This window comes from Candoia aspera, chromosome 7 (genome assembly GCF_035149785.1).
Source record: "Candoia aspera isolate rCanAsp1 chromosome 7, rCanAsp1.hap2, whole genome shotgun sequence".
NCBI classification, from domain to species: domain Eukaryota; kingdom Metazoa; phylum Chordata; class Lepidosauria; order Squamata; family Boidae; genus Candoia; species Candoia aspera.
The window spans coordinates 41,810,381-41,831,886 of record NC_086159.1 but is presented as its reverse complement, the minus strand read 5'-3'; the positions used below and the strand labels follow the sequence as shown (position 1 = coordinate 41,831,886).

The following is a 21,506-nucleotide window of genomic DNA, read 5'->3' as shown; positions in this document are numbered from 1 at the left end:
TGGTAAGCCAATGTACTATTGTCTGCACCCCAACAACTAAATTACTGTATATGCAGTGTACTGACATATCCTCAGTATGTAGTAGTATTTAATTAAGTATTAAATATCTGGAAGTATAGGCATTTTCCAAGCCTTGGGTTAAATTAATAGGATATAGCTGTATTGTTATTGTCTTTCAACCGTTTACCAAGTGTCATAAAAATATTCATTAACTTACAGTTGACATATCTTATCAGTTTATAGTATTTACCTGTTTCAGTTTTCTTTAACATAATCAGGGACAAAATTCCTTGCCTTTTAAAATAATTTCAAAGATCTTAACTGTTTGTTTCCTGTATTTTGTTTTAAATGATTGTTTCAGGTCGTATTTTGGATAACAGCACAAAAGATCTCAAATTTACATTTAATAATCTAACACCATTTACAGTATATGATGTATTTGTTGCTGCTGAAACAAATGCTGGAGTGGGCCCAAAGTCAAATCTAACAGTTTACACACCTGCAGGAGGTAAGCTGTATATGTTATAACAAAATGTATAATTTTAATACATTGTATTCAACTTTTAATATGGGCAGGTAGTGTTGGAAAATGCACCCTCTAAAAAATGTTTGTCTGTATGGCTATAAATGTTGAGTAACACCTGGATCAGTTACTTGCTTCCAAGAACAGTGGAATAAATAAGTGTTATAAATAAGAATGATTGTTCCATTAGTTTTATGGCATTCTCTTAGCAGCTGCAATATGAGCAAAAATTCAGCAGTTCCTCTGACAACATTTTGAAGTCAGGCTGGATTTTTTTGAAAGATGAATTAAACAGCAGTAATATTATTCTGTTCATATGTATGTATGTATGTATGTATGTATGTATGTATGTATGTATAGTTAGTACAGAACAGCATCTATTTGGCCATTAGATGGCAGTAAGTGATTACAACAAAGATTTGTGTAGAAAAAAAGCTGATTATTTACAGTTTTTTTAACAACTGAAATTAACTCAACTTTTATATGATGCATTAATGTGAAAAACTTTCACTTCAAAAGCAAGATTTGTATGAATTGTTCCCAGACTGTTCTTTCCATGCACTTGCCCCCCTCCCGCCCCAGTTCCTTTACAATAAACAGAAAATACATTATGAAGACAGTCTCTGCTCCCCAGCCTCTTCTTATTTATTTATTTATTTATTATTCAAATTTCTATTACCGCCCATCTCCCCCCAAAAGGGTGGAAAATGCAGAGGATACATCCCAACCTTAGAATTGCACTGACAGGTGCACAGCTAGAGTGCACTCAAGAGCAGTTCTCACTGGAGATAGGGCTTTGGGGAGATGTGGCATTTCACTCAATATCCCTTGGGCAGAATGGGCTACTATGGCAGACTAAATGCAGTCCACAGACTGGAAGTCCTCCAGTCCTGGACTAGGTTAAAAAACAAAAATGATGGGAATAGTCTTCAATTGGTTAGCAACACCTGGTTAAGCCTGGAAGCTAAGCAGGCTAGGCTTAGGCAATATTGGCACTGTAGGCTATAAGAAAACAATAGCAAATTTCCATAGTGTTCTTGGCATCACTGTGGACATTTGCAGTGTCCATTAGAGTTGTGTGACTCCAAATAAATGTTATTTTTATAGATGGTATTAAATTTTAAGACATTTTCTAAAGCTTGCAGTTGTGTAGTTTTTACTATATTCATTACATTTCAGTTCCAGGACCTGTATTTGATTTGCATGTAGTAGAGGAAGCAGCAACCTTTATAAGAATTGCTTGGAAAAAACCACAGCAACCAAATGGACTCATCACTCAGTACAGAGTGAAAGTATTACGTGAGGAAACAAGGGAGATCTTTGAAGATACAATTCTAACAGAAAAAATCAAGGTACTTTAACCCCAATTCATGCTTACTGATGTTTAATGTTTTTACATTTTCCCTTTGTCTTCATTCCTACTGCTAAGGTTAAAAAATGGAAAGTCGACTCTTTCTTCTCTTTCTGTATTAGCATTTTACTGAATCTATGGATCGAGATATGATAAAAGAATATGCACTATCTTCCTCATCAAATAAAGTAAAAACAGTGACCAGTTTATATGAAGGTTCAGCTGAAATGTTCCCAAGAGTGCATGAATTTTCTCCAGTAAAATATACTAGTATTCCTGTTGGTAATTTACTAATTTTAAATGAGTTTGCAGAACTATATTTAAATTCTGGTAAGTAAGAAAAAAGTTGTTTTCTATAGCTACTTCATTGTTCAAATCATGGCTGTAACATATACTATCTTTAGCAAAGAGTTCAGCCAGATTATTAGTGGGTCATTTGCTGATGTCACATTCTGCAAATGGGGAATGCCACACAAGCAGAGCTTACTAGCCCCTTGTCACCCAGTTGACCTCTCTGCTAGAGAAAGAAGATGCCAGACCCATTGTACAAGCTGCATAGACAATCAGTTATTACAGTTGCCAAAGCAGGTGTGATTGGAAGAGATTAACATATCTCCATGTCCCATGCGGACCTTTAATTTTTTTCCCAACAGTATTTGACTAATAGGTTTCCAAATGTCACTGAAGGTAAATAGGTCAAAAGTTACAACTCAGCAACATGGGGCAACCAACAGGTGGAGATGACCCTGTGACACAGTGATGTCATTAGCATACTCACTTGCTCAGCATTATCAATGGAGCATTTTTGTGACTAAACACAGATATTTATGACCCATTAAATAAAGCTTGGCTGACAGATACAGGCTTAAAAATGTTCTTCTGAAATTTTAAAACGAAGGCATTAAATGAAACAAGTGTGATTCTGATGTTATTTTCATTACTTTGAATGTCAGTTGTAAATGAAATCAGTGCTGGGATTTTTTTTTTTAATCTAACCAATATTCTTAGCTATTATTTTTGTTTTACAATGACTGTTCAAAAACATATTTTCCATTTCCAATTTGCTAGCATGATCTTTCTTTTTTTGCACTGATGCAAACACACTTCAGAAATGAAAACAATCTAAGGTTGGGCAATCCTATGCAAATTTATCTGGGAATAAAATCCATTGAACTCAATGCTATTTCTTCTTCATTAAACATGCATAGATATAACATTCCTGTTTTTTTTATTCTTTCCTGTCCAGTGAGTTTCATCATGCTGATCAATTTGGCAATTATTCTGATGCTGACTATTTAACATAAACATTATGAAAACTGCAATCTTATACCATTTTGTAGAAATAATCTCCTCTGGACTAGTCCTAATTTAGAAATGTATACGACTGAATTTTCCTTTTTAAAATGTAAAACATTTGATACAATCAATCTTTCAGCTGAGCAGCTGTCATATCGTGTAAATGGACTCCAGCCTTTCACTAAATATGCTATTGCTGTGTCTGCTTTTACCATCATTGGAGAAGGACCACCAGCTATTCTCATTTCTGAGACAAGTGAACAAGGTAAATTTTTTACAACTGAAATATTTTCATGTTGGCAGTACTTAGTTTCTTCCAGATTTCCTAAATTGTTCTAAATGGATTGTGTTTTGTTTTGCAGTTCCAAGCTCTGTGGAAAATATAAATTATAAAAATATTAGTTCATCTTCCATTTTGCTTTTTTGGGATAAACCAATAAATCCCAATGGGAAAATCACACATTACACAGTTTATGCAATGGAGCTGGATACAAACAGAGCTTTTCACTTGACTACATCAGATAAACACATATTGATTACAGGTGGGATGGTTCATATATATAGAGGGGGGAGAGAGAGAGAGAGAGGAAGAGGGAGAGAAGGAGGGAGGAAGCGAGAGTGAATGAGTGAATGTTTGGAAATATAAGTTAAAATAGAATTCTGTAGAAGTTTCTTATGCCAAGTTGTGCCGTCATTGTACCTTATGTTTGCTGCTTAAAAATAGGTTCTATTTCTCTCTGTTTGTATCTTTTTCCACATTCATTCTTGTTTTTCAATTGTAATAGATGGCTAAAAAGAATTTGATCAAGTAAAATCACAGTGGATACATTTATTATTATTATTATATTGTTATTATTGCTGTTCTTAAAACTACAAATTAAATAAAAAACAAAAGATTTGACTGCAAATCAAACAAAACAAAGTGTGAAAATCCTAAAAAAACAAACTAACTAACTAGCATGAACTTAGAGAGAAAAGAAGAAAAAGATACAATGTAATACTACATTATTATGATGCAAACATAATAATAAACAGCCACTTCAAAGGCTGAGAGTTGACAATTTTTGTGGAGCCAACTTTTAGCATCTGGTAGTGTAAATCTTGACATAGCCAAAGTTAGTATTAAACAGATAAATTCCAGACATGTGTAATATGATTTAATAGCACATTAACATCGCTGAACCATACTTCAACACAGTAAGAATATGAACCAACAAGGAGCTATCAGTGGAAATGATCAAAGTTTTTGTACTAGTGTACCTTCAGATTGGTTCTCCTCCTTCCTCCAGGAGTGGTTCCAGTCAGTGTTGATGGAAGGAGGGGAGAAGAGGTCAAGTCCATGTCCCCTGTGTTATCGGGTTTCTCAGGTCTTAATACTCTACCCATTCTTTTTTAACATCTACATGAAACTGCCGGGTGAGATCATTCAATGGATGGAATGAGGTACCATCTGTGTACTAATGATACCTAGTTGTACACCTTGGCCCTGGTTCTGTCTTGGTATCTGAAGACTGCAGGGCTCTGGATAGGGGCGAACAGGCTTCAGCTCAACCTGAACAAGGCTGACTGGTTCTAGACTTTAGGACCTCCTAGAACTGGGGATTTTCCATCTTTAGATCTGGATGGGATTGTACTGCCCAAGCCAGAACCAGAGTGAAATTTGGGGGTCCTCTTGGACTCATGACTTCTGTTCAAAGAGCAGGTGGTAGCCATGGCCAGGAGGGCTTTTGCACAACTCTGTGTTATGTAACAATTAAGCCCTTTCCTGGATCAGGTACCACTTTTCACAGTCACTCATACTTTGGTCATGTGTCAAGTGGAATATTGCAATGCATTGTACATAACCCTTTGAAAGGCATATGAAAACTACAATTGGTCCAGAATGCAATAGTGCCAGCAATTATGGGTGTGCTTCAGTATACCCATGTTAGGCATTTTTTTTGAGCCCTGCACTGGCTCCCAGTATGCTTCTGGGTGCAATTCAAGATCTGGACTGTCACTTATAAAGCCCTTCATGGCATGGGGCCAGGTTATTTGAGGGGCCTTCTCTCTCTAATTGTCTCTACCCATCCCATCAGAAGGGGCATGCTCTTAGTCCTATTGATTAAAGAGTCTCATCTGGACTCAACTGTAGCACCACCTATATTCTAATACCATTCGTCCCAAGATTAGATTAATCCCGGTCCTGATGGCCTTTTCTAGTGTTCTTAAGACCTGATTTTTCACTCAGGCATGGGGGTCAGGATGTTGAGCCTATGCATTTAACGTATTTGTTGTTGATTAGTTGATCCTTGGTAACTTTTAAAATTCTTTTGGGTTTTTTTAATGTGTTTTATTTATTTCATCCTGTTATTATATTGATGTTTTTATCGTGTTAGCTGCCCAGAGTCACTTATATGAGATGGATGGCTATATAAATCTACTGAATAAAAATGAATGTATTACACATTAAACATAAGGAAAATAACCAACATTTAAAAAACATCTATTGAGAAGTCCAATAGATCCAAAAATACTTGGAGTGTAATCTGAACAAAACACAACCCCCATTTAGTACATATTTCAATATATTACCAATTGGCAAAATATTTAATTGATTTCAACTTACTGTACTCATATTGCTGAACTGACACTAGAAATCTAGGCAAAGATCTTTGATAATGAAAAAGGTCCACAATATCATCAGCCTATAACAAGGCTTATGTTTGATTCCTGCCACCTGAATACCACAAATATCACTAGATTGTCATATTAGATATACAAAAGTTTCTAACATCAAACTGAATACAGTACAAGTTAATTACAGGTAAAATAAGCCTGTACTATTAATTAAATAGGAAGCTCTGGTGACAGGAAGCTCTGGCGTGGGCTGGCCCATGAAGTCACGAAGAGTCGGAAGCGACTGAACGAATAAACAACAAATAATTAAATAATACAAACAAATAAATAGCATGAGCAGAAGAACTAGAATAGTAAATATAACCATTTAACCATGAAATAAAGTTTAATAAAAATCCATTTTTAATTATCTGGTTCCAAAACTTAATTTGCACCACATGAAAGGTTTTCCCTGCATTTAACAAAGCCATTATGGCTGTTTCAAGATTCTCACAATAATTGCTAAGAAAATCATAATGGATAATGACCAGGATTTAAGGCACTCATATTTTCCATTCATAAGTAGGTATTAGTTCAGGTTTCTCAGTGCCCCTTTCCAAAATTATTATAGCAAGCTGATACAAAAATATATATGTCTTTCAAAACGTTGATCAGATAAGAAACAAAAAAAAAAAAAAAAGGAAAAGGAAAAGGACAAAACACCAAAATACTGAATACTGCATACCGAAATAGCCAATACGAGTTTTTATTTTGGACCATTTAAAATTAAAGCTAAACCTTCAATGTAAAATTAAGAAAGCATTTTAAAGGCAGTTTTATGGATCAGGATCACATGTTAAGTGTTTCTCCAAAAATCACTTTCATATAATATGTAATAATTTTTCTGAAGACTTTATATTTGTAATACATTAGAAAAATACTTTAAAAGCAATTTCTCCTCATTATCTATTAAAGTGAACAAGAAATATGTAAAAATACCCAAAAGAATGCACAGTAAACTTGATTTGTAGAGTTTGTTTCCTCTTTATTTTAGATTTAAAAAAATACACAGATTATAAAATGAGGGTAACAGCTTCCACAACTGCTGGAGAAAGTGCACTCTCTGAAGACAATGATATTTTTGTAAGAACACTTGAAGATGGTAAGCATATTGTTTTCATGTTGTTTTTATAACTTTGGGTTTGATTAAATGTGATTGATTTATCTAGAATGCCCAGTAAGCAACAAAGGTGTACAAATGATAAAAACCATGTCTGTTTTTTGACATAAATCTGGTCATTTTTTTTCTGGACATACTCCAACCTCTCCTTTAGCATGACCAATTGAGGCCTAATAGGACAATTTTAAAAATGTGGTTTTCAATATTGTAAGCAATTTCTAATTCTTAAAGTTATTGTACACGTGCTACATCCCTCAAAACTCTTCTTCTCCTACTAAGATAAGAGACAGCACTAAATACTATTACCGTCTTAAAATATATTAAACTAGCTTCAGACTGGACCAGTTAGTTGCTGCCATTAAGTTAGGGAATTTTAATTTGTAATTTTAATTTGTAAATATAGCTGAAGACAAACCACCTGAATAGCACAGCTTTATCTGAGAGACAACAGGGGGAAAGTTACCACTGAAGGCAAATGTGCTAGTAGAGGAAGTTTCAGCATGAGCAGTGAGTTGAAGGACTTTATGGTGATGAAGTAAGTGGAGGAAATAGACAATGAGGAAGAGAAGGAAGCTAAATCACCCAGTTTTGGCTATTTTTAGCTATTATGAATTATGGCTTACAATTTCCACTCATCAAAACAGTTCAAAATTACTGCATTTTGTTGCCAGTGATGGTAAAAACTAGGGTATTTTACATGAGACAAGGTAGGAGGGAATGTGATGTACAGAACGTATAGGGCTCAGTTGTATGTAGGAGCAAGATCTGTATGTGCATTTGTGTGTGTATGAGTATGTATGTGTATTAGTGTGTTTGAGAAAAATGTGTATGTAGGTGCATATGCAGAGGCTGGGTATACTTCCATATACTTGTGGAAAAGGTTGTTTAAAGGTTGTGTATTTGCATGTCCAGAAGTTCTTATGCATTTGCTCAAGTGCCCATTGACAAATTTGTCCTCAAGGGCCTCATCTGGGCCCTCATCTGGCCCCTCAAGGGCCTCAACTAATCTGCCTTTAATTCCCCAAACATTACCTAGTCTTGGTCTATGTATTATAAATATGGAAAGAACAAAACTGTAATTGGCAAATTCTGTATTATAAAACACTGATAAATGAATGAACCCTAACCCTCAATCACTTTTTTTATGTTTTCTGAATGAAAGAACCCAGTTCACCACCTCAGAATGTTGAGGCATTAGAAGTGACTGCCTCAGAAGTAAACTTAAGATGGTTACCACCTGAAATGCCTAATGGGATCATAACTCATTATGAAATCATGTCTGATAATGGCAGTATTTTAATAATTAAAAATACTACAACAACGCATTTTACTTTAAATGAATTGAAACCATTCACTTTGTATAACATTTTGATAAGAGCATTCACCCGCCTTGGTCATGGGAATCAGTCATCTGCCCCATTATATGTAAGAACAGCTGAAACAGGTGAGTAAAAATACTAGAATATTCTTTTGTTCCTATGGATTCAATTTTAAATATTGTATTGAAAACATAAGTAGGATACAAATTACACACATCTAGATTTGCATGTGACATATGATGCCATGAAGCACTTCTCAAAATATCTGATGGCCATAGCTGACTACTTGCTTGATGATGGCAGGTGAATCCCTATCAATTAATGTTTTGATTGCATCAGGTGGCATATATCAGAATATCAAAGAAGTTCAGTGCATGATATTCTTTGTTCTTAGTTGTTTTACAATATTGGTATTATTAAGAAGTTTTCCAGTTATAACATACATATAATCCCATTTTTATCCTTAGTTTTACATTTAGAAAGATGCAGCCAAAGCTCAAATGAATTACAAGACAAATTGGAAGAATAGAGGCCATAACAGAGAAATGGAATTCCTAAATAAAAACTTCCTGATTGTACATTAAAATGTATATATAGTTCCCCATGAGCTACCCAGGGTTGGGGGTAGGGTTGGGATTATATACAAGATATAGAATGTAAGTCAACTGCATTTGAAATTAAAGAAAATATCTCAGAACTGAGGAAAGATGCATTTCTGTTTTTATTTCTTAAACGCAGACCAAATCTTTGATGGTTCATTGCTACCTTTGGCTCATAGACTTCAGACCTACTGTATATATTATTAATATATGTTATTGCTTTGTATTTAATTTCTTATGAAAAATAATAGCATTTGGTGAAAGGGGCTATGATTTTGAGTGTCAATTATTATCATTACATCTTTAGTATTTTTTGTATGTAGTACTTCTGCATAAAATTATTTAATATTTTTGGATGTAATATTTTTCTCGGAATTCTTTCATTTCAGTACCTGACTTTCCACCAGAAAATATAACTTACAGGAAGATGTCTTCTTCAGCAATAGAGGTATCATTCCTTCCTCCATCTGTCCCCAATGGAATTATAAAGACATATACTATATATCTCACAGAGATTAATAGAACTGAAGTAAGAGTCATCAACACAACACATCTGTCACTAATTATTGCAGGTAATAACTATTTTGGTCTACTCTTTTACATGACAGTAATTTAACTGTTATGGATAATTTGTACCAGATATTGTGTATTTGTTTTTCAATATCAGACTAAATTAACAAACAGAATTATATACTGTGTATTAAACATATATAGGTGAATAATTCAAAGTATTTATGTACAATGTTTTCTGTTGTTTAGCTTCTCTAAAATTAAGCAAATGTGCTCGTATGGTCAGTGCTGCATTGCTAGTATTTTATGTGCCGAATTTAATTACTATTTACTATAAATTAAATTACTGCCATATTTAATTACAGGGTTTCATATAATTGTGTGATCATCTTGAAAGCTTAGCAGAGTTAAGTTAGCCATAGCTGTGACTTATAAATGTGTAGTACAAATGAAGAAGGTATTTGTCTCATGTATTAGCATATTTGATATATAAAAATATATATGTCAAATGCTTTAACTATTCTTTGCTTTGTAGAATTTTTACTCTGTTTATTTGTATATCTTAAAAAGGACATCTCTGAAAACTGCTAGGATATTGGTGCCAGCCACAATTTACAATTTAACAATTCTATTGAGCAAAGTTCATAAAACTTAGTTTATAGAACTTCTATATATGTGTATATATACATGTATACAAATATAAAAACAAACTTGGGTGTGTGTGAAGATATAAACTTTAGAGCACTAAGTATTAATATTATTATTTTAAATATTAAACTATTCTGAAATATTACTAATATTACTAAAACTAACACTTAAACACCATTCAAACACTTAGCCATATTTCTTTGGGTCAATAATGTGATTTCCATGCACTGTTCTATAAACTAGACTCTGTATATTGTGTTTTCAATGAGTTTTTATAATTCAAATCTTTTCTCTGCTTTGATTCGTATGAAATTATCAAAATAACTTAAAGAGCATCCCACACACAAACATACATGTGTCAATGAAAATCATATATATGTACAGTACACACACAACATGTATATTCTTTATTTAGGCTTAAAAAAATATACAAAATATCTGGCTGAAATATCTTCAAGCACTGTAAAAGGTGAAGGAGCTCGGAGTGCACCACTGGATATAATAACTGAGGAAGATGGTAAGGACTATTGTGTTGTGTTTCATACCAGTTGGTTAAGCTGGAGTGGAAGCATGTTGTAGAAGAATATTAGCTACTCTATTCCCATTTGTTAGGGAATCTCAAAATGGCAGCTGGTATTTAGGGGCGGAGAACATTTTTGAGCATGGGGCTTCACTCAATGTTTCTTTGGGCAGGCTGAGACCTGGAATGGTTGGAATAATGCCACATTATAGAATAGGGTTTTTTTTTCTGCTTCAAAATGATAGAAAATTGAAATTGAATAGTTCAATAGATATATGGAAAAAGGAGCTTACAATCATCAGTTCCTTAGAAGGAGAATTTTTGTAAGGCACAAGCCCAGAGAATTCAAATACTTTCCAAACAACAAGATCTACTTGTAGCCAAAATTTAAGAGGCAGTGCTATGCAAGCAAAAACCCCTCAAAGTATTCTCTTGGAAGTACACACTGTTCTGACTGTTACAGATTTCTTCATAGCTGAGCTCATGATCTCATTTCATGCCTAACTAAAGTGACGACCTGCTTTAGCAATATGATGATAATTTATGTGATTTAAATTAAACTGGCATGGAATGATGAAATGCCTATATTTATCAAGAAAATAATAAAACATCTGATCATCTGTCACTGGAGGCAAATGGCTATGTTTATTATTATTAATAAAAATATACCTGATGAATATTTAATCCAATTATTATGGATCCTGATAACATTTTTTACTTATCCTAGTAATTAAAGTACTAATAAAATTAAAATATTCTATAGTTTATAATAACTTTGATCAACTGAGTCTAACTGAGGGGATTTTTACTGTTTTCATCTGGAATTTAAGCTCCAGCAGGTATTTTATAGAACTGCACAGATCATTATTATCAACACTTGTTTATCTCATATAATGAATACATATCATAACAGGACACATAAAAGTAAAATGACACATACAAGACAAATCAATAAATAAATGTTTCTGACTATGCTTGGATTATCCTTCCTTTTTTAATGCAGCTCATTGGTTTACTCATTTGTTTTGGACTAATTTGGTTTCTAGGGTTAGACTTGGTTTGGGAATTTATAGCCCTTGGGCTGTATGTGGAGCTCAGCCTATTTGGACTCTCTTTCAGGAACTCAAAGGAAAAGGCGGTGAGAAAGGGGTAGCAGAAACATTGAGAAAGAAATATACTCCTCTGACTGGCTTCTTTTAATCAATATAAGAAAAGGGGGACTATTTGATTTAATCCTATATTTAGAAACATAATTTTTCTAGATGTTATAACATTACACCTTATGTTTGAATTCACTTTTTTGTGAAGATTTATGTTACTTTTTCATTCAAAGAATCCATTAAATTACAATTATTTAAATTATAATTAATCTTACAATTAGATTATTTAAAAAGCACAGAATAACACTAAACTAATACACATTCTAATTTAAAATAGAAGTTCTGAATAAAAATTTTATAATATATTTTACTGTAAGAAAATAAGAAAATACAACTGTACTATTCAATAATAACAATAGACAACTGAATTTATTCAGATGATAAGATCACCTTTTTGGTAATTGTATTATTATAATATTCCTTAATCCTTCAATCCATAGCTTTCAAAAGGAGGGGTATGCTACTTGTCCTGTTGAAAATGTTGTGTATCCAGATTACTTCTGCTCCCTCCAAACTGACATATTGATGTGTGGTTAGAAAGGGAATCCGTTTCTGTGGATGGTTGCAGCTTGTAATTATTTAGCAGAAACACATATGTTCAGGTTAGGATCAACTGTTTAATCTTATTTCAGTTCATGAGTATTCTACATGGCCTATCATATAACAGGTTAATATACTTGAGACTTAATGCATACAGACTATTTTTCTACCACTGAATATAATATATTTTAATATAGCTATACATTTTATATGTATTGCTGTACTTTCTTACTGCATAGTAAGCTTAGTGTAAGCTATAAGCTGTCTTGCTGTGCTTGTTTTTGCATGATGGGGTATTAGTACTCTCTTAGGCAAGGAAGTCTGATGGATGACTTTGGGCCAAAGGTTCTCTCTCAGCCCTAGACTGGGAAGTTGGAAAATATCTACCACTGTGCCCTAGACCAGCATAGTAGATTACAGTCCATAACCTTCAGTAAAGAAGCCTTCATCTTATGGTGGATTGCTTCAAGCTGTATATGTACACATATGCACTAACACATTGAGAATGGAGTGTATAAATTAAAATGGTGCATTTTTATCATCTGCCATTGTAATGCTTATTGGTTTTCACCCTTTACTTCTCAGGGGAAATTATTATATGTTTTATATTGATTTGTACCTATAAAATTCATATTTTCTTACAAGGAAACAAATTATAATAATATACCTGGGCTGAAGGTGAATCATTGTAATACTCCTGTTGCTCTATTTTCTCATAAAATATTATTTCTTTTCAAAATCAAAGAAACAGATGGTTTGTGCCACCATGCAAAATTATTCTTTCTTATTCCCATTTTTTAAAAAAAATACAAATATAATGACTGTAGCTCTAATATTGCAAACAGTCAAGTTTTAAGATTGTTTCTAATAACTGCTGAAGCAATAATTAGTTAACAATATATTGTATACTTACTTTGCAGCTCCTAGTTCCCCTCCGAGATTGCTCACAGTAAAACAGTTATCTGATGCCATTGTGTTATTGTCATGGCAACCACCACTGGAGCCAAATGGAATTATCCTCTATTATACAGTTTATGTTTGGTAAGATTTTCCTAAATACTAAGATTTCATCTCCTGAAAAGATATTTTCCATTAATCTTTTTATTCAAATTTTATTCCACATACATGAATATTAGCAAATAATTTAAAATAATTTATCTTTAACTGAGCTTAAATATAGACAACCCATGTTTTTAGAAATCAATGCTTCTAGTATTTTTGGAATCATCATTTCAGAACCAAGATGCTGCTAAACTAAATACAGCTTTTAGTAGTTTTCTAGCAGATTACCACCTACTGCTACTGCTACTTGAATGCTACTGAATAGAGTGGATACTCTCATACATGCTTCATGAGCCAGTAGCAGATGACCAACTCACTGCTACTTAATAGTGTGAAGATGGAAAGTAACTGAGCAAATTGCAGTATTTGGTAGGTGCAATTAGTTCATGTCCATGACCCGGTCCATGGTTCATATACAATGCTGCTATGATGTTATGCATACTAAACAGCTATGCATTGTTGAGATGCTGAACTAGTAGCATGAGAATCTTTACCACTCCTTCATGTTTCTCTCTAAGAAGAGTTCCAATCTCAGAATTCAAACTAACTGTTATGCTAAGCACATGCATGACCACCAGTCCTGCTAACCTCCCATGAGAATATGTTACTATGCTGCCTCATTGTGGTGGTGGTAGGGTGTCTCTGGAACAGATGAGCAAATAATGCTGGGAATGTACACCAAGTTTATAAAATCCCAGCAGGATCACCCAAGGCATGAAGGTCATCTCAGCTGCTCAAGAAAAACAAAGGTCTCAGAAAAGAATTCTGAAGAAAGAAAGAATTATAAATTCTTAACGAAGAATTGCAGAGAGCTTCTAAAAGAGACAAGAAACAGTATTACATCAACATATACTAACCATAGACTGACATAATATAGAGAAAAAACTGAAAAAAACTAAAGAAACTAAAAAATCTCATTACCACAAAGGCAACTAATAAAAAAGTTGCCTTTTCCTTAAATAGGGAATAGTGAAGAAAACTTTAAAAAATAATAAAAATACTAAGCTAATCAAATTTCAAAACACTGAATTTTCAAAATTCCCATGGTCAACTTTTATAGTCTGGTATACAAATGCCATTCCAGGACTATGTGATCACCTTTTTCACAATAGTGCAAGCTTGATATATCCAAAGTTCTTCATAGATTGAAAGGTTCCATGAACGTCTTTAACTCTTAATTTCCTTCCAAGAACCTGGTTCACCATAGTAATAATATCTAACCAATAGGGAGTTACCAAAAGACATGACCATAAAGTCTGCACTAAAGGTCCTTCAAATTTATTACACTAGTCTCCAGTATAGAAAGGATGACAGGCAACCTTTTAAAAATATTATTTGAAGTGTCCAATAAATGCCCCAAAGAATGTTTTGTTGAACTGAGTATTGAAATAATATGAGATATACTAGACATTCATTAAAATTTGAAGAGGATACTCCAATTCTCCATTCAAGATATCTTGTATATTGGCCAAATTTCCCAGGTATGAAGATTGTAGTGTTAGTTACAGCCTATGATGGTTCTAACCAACAAATATGGGTATTATTTGTTTAGACTGGTTTGGCTCCTTGGCTGTTGTTTGTTTTTGAATGTTATAAGCTCCCCAGAGTCACAATTGGATGGGAGGCTATAATAATTTGAATAAATAAATGAATAAATACATAAATGTTGTTTATATAAATAAATATATTGTTGGTTTCACTTGAGTTTGCCTAATACCCAGATGCCTTTGGAATACTGTGAGGGATCAGGGCATAACAGTTAACATAGCAAGTGTTTTGGTTGTTTTAGAACATCTCAAAAATGTTGTAATATTCTTTCTTATTTGTGATTAAGAGTACAAATATGTTTTTAAGTATTTTTTTAAAAAAAAGTATTATCAGAAATGTTTAAATAAGAATTGCTACAAAAAAACTGTTTCTTGTGAGGGCAAGAATTTTTTTTTTTAACCCAGTAGGATTCAAATATGTCTGAATGCCTTTAGTGCTTGAAAGATAACCAATTCTTAGTACATGTGGAACCAAGAACTAACCAGGAACACAGTGGTGCTAAATAGAAACTCTAAAGTTGAGCTCACATCAGTAACACATCGAGCCTTAGAAATATTTAGTTCTGATTTTGTTAATCAGCTCTTTAATTCTCTTTAATGTGTTTGCTTAGGAATATTATGTCAAGAAGTATCAATGTATCTGAGCCATCACTAGAAATAACAGATTTAGAATATAACAAGAAATACAGTGTTTATGTAACGGCAAGTACCAGATTTGGTGATGGAAATATAAAAAGTAATACAACAAGCTTCAAAACTTCTGAAGGAGGTAAACATATACAATTACCTTAATGAAATAAATAATTTGATACACTATTGAGAAAGGTCTTAGTACTGATTTAAAAGTAGGATAATTATATAATAAATACTATAAAGATAAACATTTCACCTCAGCTAAAACAGTGTATTTCTGTATAAAAATACATAAAGGAAAGGATACCTTTGATAATCAGGGATTGAGCTTAATGTGTTTGTGGAAGTCAAAAGCTTTAGGGGGGATGTTGGAGATGCAGTTCCAGAAGCAAACAGCTATTGTGCTAGGTCTTGCATATTAGCATATGTCTCAGTAAATGAATAAATAAATGATAAATTATTGAACAGTTTATTTTCATTAATTTTTACCAGAATTGTCTGTCAATTGTACCACATCCCAGTAATGCTGGCTTGATCTGATCAACAAACAATGTTTAATGATGCATTATTGTGCTCCTTTCCAAATGACAAAACACTATAGAAAGCAAAGAGTATCAGGACACGTATCATTATAGTAGCAGCTCTTTGTATCACCAGATGCAAAGCCTGGGTTCCATTAAGGATCAGCAGAAAGGGAGGGTTTTAGCCATGAAATCCCCTCCTGATACATTTTCTGGGTAGGAAAAAAAAACCTGTTTTGTATAGTTAGTAAATGTTTACATTTTTCAGCTCCAGGTGATCCACCTAAAAACATGTGGTATAAAAATCTAACTTCTTCATCAGTAAGAATATTCTGGGATCCTCCTCAAAAACCCAATGGTATCATACAGTTTTATTCAGTTTTCTACAAAAATGATTCTGACACTTATGTACAGGTATATCCACTTTTTTTATTTTCTCTGAAAATATTTGAAAGTGTTAAAATCTGTAATTTTTTAACCTATATTTCATCCCCAGATGGCTCTGAGCATTAGTAGTAAGTGAAAGAAAGTGCTAGAGTGAGAGTTTTATGTGCCTGAACACAGAAAGTTTGGGCGATGCATGCTCTGAGGATGATTCAGAAGATGTGCTTGGAACTTGCCTGAGTGTAGCATCTTGCTGCTATTCGTTATTGCAGCCTGTTTTTTTCTGGCTTCTGCACAAGCTTATAAAAAGTGTTCTCTGATGCATGGATATACTTAGATTTATTAGTTTGGTTATTAGTTATTATTTTATTGTATTGTTAACCATCTGTGGCATATTTTTAATCAAGAATAATATATATACAGAAAACAAAAATAAATAAGGAATAATTGCAATCCTCATTTAACGTTCTGTTTGAAGCTGAAAGTGTACAAAGCTTGCATGACTGAGATCAGGCTCTCTCCACTCTCAGATGGAGAATGCATGCAAGTCAAATTATTGAAGCTATGCAAAAAAAAGAAAAGAAAAAAGAAAAAAAGTGAATTAATTGGTGTCAGATGAAGTGAATATAATTATTTCTTCCTTACCAACATCCACATGACTGGTTGTCTAGTCGTTCTCCTCCTCCTCCTCCTCATCTTGCATCTAGAAGTTAATCTTCTCTTTGTGCTATGATAATTTGATTTTTTTTTAATGTACCATAAATGTTTGTAATACATAATATTCATTTATATCACATAATCATAGGAGAGAACATAGGTTATAGAGAAATCTTAATTTAATAACTTTTCTTAATATTTTATTTTTAGAATTTTACCAGTTCCACAATTGACAGCAGTGCTGATAATACAACTTTATCTATAGAATTAAATGATTTAGCAAAATGGAGCCACTATACACTTTGGTTAACTGCAAGCACAGCTCTTGGGAATGGCAACCAAACCAGTGAAATAATGCAACTCTACACAGACCAAGATAGTATGTAAAAAGTTTATATTATTTGTAGAAACTCTATTTAATTTTTTACAGACTCATCTGTAAGGCCTTATGTGGGAAGGGAACCTAAAACTTTAATATCTATTGAAGTTCAATGTGATCTAAGCCATCTGATCACCAGAATTATACAGTATAACTTTTATTAAGTTTTGCCACTATGCATTAACTGTGAGGGATTAAATATAATGTATATAAATAGTAATTTTTTAAACAATGTTTCAGTGACATTTATCCTAAACGCATTATGTGAAAGTCCCATGAATAACATGGACTTACTTTTTTGTATAATACTTTTCATCAACTGCATACATTGTACATACAGATAACATGTTTCTTTTTTTAAATACCTATAGTACCTGATGGACCTGTTGATCAGCTGGCCTATCAGAACATTTCTTCCACTGTAGTAAATGTAAGCTGGATCCCACCAAGCCAGCCCAATGGACTTGTCTTCTATAATGTTTCATTGGCAATGAAGGATACTGAAAGAAATCATGAGATTTGGTCACTTGTTCTATATGATACAAATATAATTTTTAATAAGCTGGAAAAATATACAAGTTATCATCTAAACATTACCCCAGCAACTGAAAGAGGACCATCTGAAATGTACACTTTAAGTTTACACATCAGAACTGAAGAAGATGGTATGTTATCTATATTGTTTTGTTCCTAAATATAGATTTATTCAGACATAAGCTCTATGTATACAGCTTGTATAACTTAGATCATGTTTGTGTAGCCTATGACATGCCTTAGCTCAACTTTTTTTTTCTGATACAGTATTTCCATGTGTATTGGTTTTTTATTTTTTTAAAATTGAATTGAATTTATAGACAAAAATCCTTTTTGTTCTTTCTCATGCTTAATAAATCCATACTTTACTTGATCTAGCCAAAAGGTCATATGGTGGAATGATACATTCCAGCAGGTTGGTATGTAATTCAAATCTATCTATCTATCTATCTATCTATCTATCTATCTATCTATCTATCTATCTATCTATCTATCTACCTACCTACCTACCTACCTACCTACCTACCTACCTACCTACCTACCTACCTATCTATCTATCTATCTATCTATCTATCTATCTATCTATCTATCTATCTATCTATCTTCCCAAAACTATAATAACAAACTGATGGATATTAGATCAAAACAGGATGACTGGAGGCAAGTCTAGGTCATATACATAACTGTCCTTCCCATAATTTTCAAGCATCATGAAGCTGACAGACCACCTTTAGAAAAAAATTCTGAGATGTCCAATAACAATTGTTATTTAATCAATCTCATCTTAATATATGAAACATACTATTTTTAAGACTCTTAACCATTGATTTCTATATATGGGTATTCCAACACTTTCTTCCAAAATTCTTGCAATTAATTAATATCACAACCTTTAAGTAGCTAGGCATCCACTTTCAAACATCTACTTGCCAGATCAGTCAAGCACAGGACATTCTTTTAAGAGCATATTTTGCAATTATTATTTACTTACATCAGCATGGTAACAACCATATACCAGCAGCCATCAAATTATTCAAGGCTAAAGTACTCTCCAAGAGTCCACCAATACCAAATTGTCCATCAGATCAAAGATCTGATGGACAATTTGGTATTTTGGTAAGTTCCCTTGTTTTGGTAAGGGAATTTGGTAAATGGATTTTGGTAAGTTCCCTTGTTTAATTTTGTTTCTCTGATGTTCTGTCAATTATTGGAGAAATAACTCCATTCCAGTCCCCCATTAAACACCAACTTTGATATGAAAAAGATGACAATTCATTCAAAAGTTGCCTAAAAAGTTTACTTTTATCTTCAGTTGGTACATATACTCCCACAATAATAGATTTAAGTCCATAAAGTTCCACTTCAATTGCTACGTATCTACCATGCTCATCAGCTAATAATAAACATGGTTTCAAATGTGGTTTAACATATAATATAAGGCCATTAATTTTCTTCAAACCTGCTGAAATAAATTCTTGTCCCAAATTTGTATTTATCAAATATTTTGTATCTTTTTTCTTTATATGAGTTTCTTATAGACATATCACATCATGTTTCAATTTTTTCAAATAATGAAAAAAAAATCTTCTTTTTTGGTAGGCATTTGCCCCATTTATATTCCATGTAAGACAATTCAAGGTCATTTTTATGTGAGCAATCCACCAAAGACTTTGGATGTAGCACCTATCTCTTCATCTTGTATTGTGGAATCCACTTGTTTAGTTCCATATGCAGCCTTTTCAGTTGCATCTTTCTCCAACTTAGTTCCATGTCTGGCAAGAAAATCTTTGGCTTTAGAGATTGAAGTTAATCTAAACCTTTGTTGGTGGAAAGTAAAATATACCCCTTCCAATTTTTCGCAAAGGAAAGGAATCCCATTCTTTTTCAGAACATCAGTTAAAAAAGTATATTCTTTTCTCTTTCTTAAAATTCTCACAGGACTTTCTTTCAGTACAATTATATCTACTTTGTCAATGTTAAGTATGGAATCAAAATGACATTGTAGGACCAATTCTCTTGTTTTCCTTCTAGTAAACTGAACCAGAACATCTCTTGGCTTGTTATTTATAGTTGCATACCTTGAGTTGATATGAAATACTTTTTCTATTTCTTCCATAATTTTGTCATCCTCCCATTCAATTAAAGCTTCCAGAGCTTGTGAAATCTTATCTTTAAGACTCTCCTCCTTGGCTTCAGGAATCCCTCTGAGCCTTAAGCAAAATTCTTTATCCCTTAATTCAAGCAATGCAATTCTGTCAAGCTCTTTCTCCCTTTCACTTTCCAATACATCAACTCTGCTAGTTACTTCTTTCACATCTCCTTCTGTTTTCTCTAACTTCTGCTCCAGTCTTTTTTCAAAATCAGTAAATCTTGTATCCATCTCTTTCTCAAGAACCTCAAAAGATTGGACAATAGACGGTGTGTACATTTAGTAGTGGACTCCTCAAACATGCTCTTTAGTCCCTCAAATTCACCAGGAGCTCATCTTTGTACTCTTCTAGTGGCCATGATTTCTATTTCCCTTTTTTAATATATTGATTTAAACCATCAATACTTTAAAACTTAATACTTTGGCTCCCTCTAGTGACCAACAATAGTATTTGTAAAGGAAAGTAAATCCAGTAATGGAAAGTAGTTGAAGAGTGGAGAAAGTTTCCAATTACAAATTATCCAGTTACAAAGCTGTTGGAGTTTGTGCAGAGTGCTGGAAAGCATTTGGCCTGAGAGATCAGAAAGAAGACACCAGGCATTTCTACAAAAATAAGTGTATTTAAACAAAGCATAGAACATAAACAGTTTCCTTATCCAGAGCCCTGGATAGGCAAAGTCCTTAAATACAAAAAGGCATATTTACGGGCTCACACAAGTGCTGAGCAAAAGAGGCTGTTGAGCTGGGCTGAACAGAAACAGAAACTGAAACCTTTGGTGGCAAGTCCAGGCAAGTTTCCCCAAGCATGCAGCAGCTTTCCTTATTTGGTCATCTTTTTCCACACCCCAACCTGAGGACAATTAAGCCTGACCTTCTGACTCTGCCAAACACTAAAGAAAATGATTTGTTACCATGGATACCTGGCTCCTCTGTGACTTGCTCCTTGCACAACAACCTGAATTGCCAACAAAAGCCACAAGTTGAAATTGAAGGTCTTTGTTTTTCAGTATTTAAAGAATGTAACCAATCCCAGCTTGAAAAAACAACTGCAGCAGATACTTTCCTACAGTGACTAAAAAAAGACCAGTCCCAAATCCAACAAAATCTTTTACTTAACCAAATAAAAGAAAGAAAGAAAGAAAGAAACTCATAACATTCATTCCCTTAAAAAAATTACTAAAGCGGTTCAGCTTTCAGCTTCCTTGCTCAAACTTTAATCCTGTAAAGCAGTTAAAGCATACCAAAAAGAAACCCCCAAAATAATGAAAGTTCAATCAAGAGAATCAATATTTCTTTACTGGAGAAAGCCTCTTTAAATTCAATAATTCAAAAGCAGAAAGGTGATTTTAGAAGTGGGGTGGTCAGAATTAATGTCTGTTTTTCAGCTTCAATGTGG

The 21,506-nt window shown here is 33.3% G+C and overlaps 1 protein-coding gene across 1 annotated transcript in view; it reads left to right on the top strand.

The window, feature by feature from the left end:
* Window positions 1-21,506, top strand: part of PTPRQ (protein tyrosine phosphatase receptor type Q) — a 99,093-nt gene that overhangs the window by 16,383 nt on the left and 61,204 nt on the right. The window contains exons 8-21 of the mRNA XM_063309335.1: window positions 362-508; window positions 1,703-1,875; window positions 1,997-2,208; window positions 3,215-3,435; window positions 3,533-3,712; window positions 6,823-6,930; window positions 8,111-8,392; window positions 9,256-9,438; window positions 10,440-10,541; window positions 13,165-13,285; window positions 15,465-15,622; window positions 16,276-16,421; window positions 17,259-17,427; window positions 17,799-18,092. Of these exons, the coding sequence (XP_063165405.1) occupies window positions 362-508; window positions 1,703-1,875; window positions 1,997-2,208; window positions 3,215-3,435; window positions 3,533-3,712; window positions 6,823-6,930; window positions 8,111-8,392; window positions 9,256-9,438; window positions 10,440-10,541; window positions 13,165-13,285; window positions 15,465-15,622; window positions 16,276-16,421; window positions 17,259-17,427; window positions 17,799-18,092 (2,496 nt within the window). The remainder of the gene's footprint in view (window positions 1-361; window positions 509-1,702; window positions 1,876-1,996; window positions 2,209-3,214; window positions 3,436-3,532; window positions 3,713-6,822; window positions 6,931-8,110; window positions 8,393-9,255; window positions 9,439-10,439; window positions 10,542-13,164; window positions 13,286-15,464; window positions 15,623-16,275; window positions 16,422-17,258; window positions 17,428-17,798; window positions 18,093-21,506) is intronic.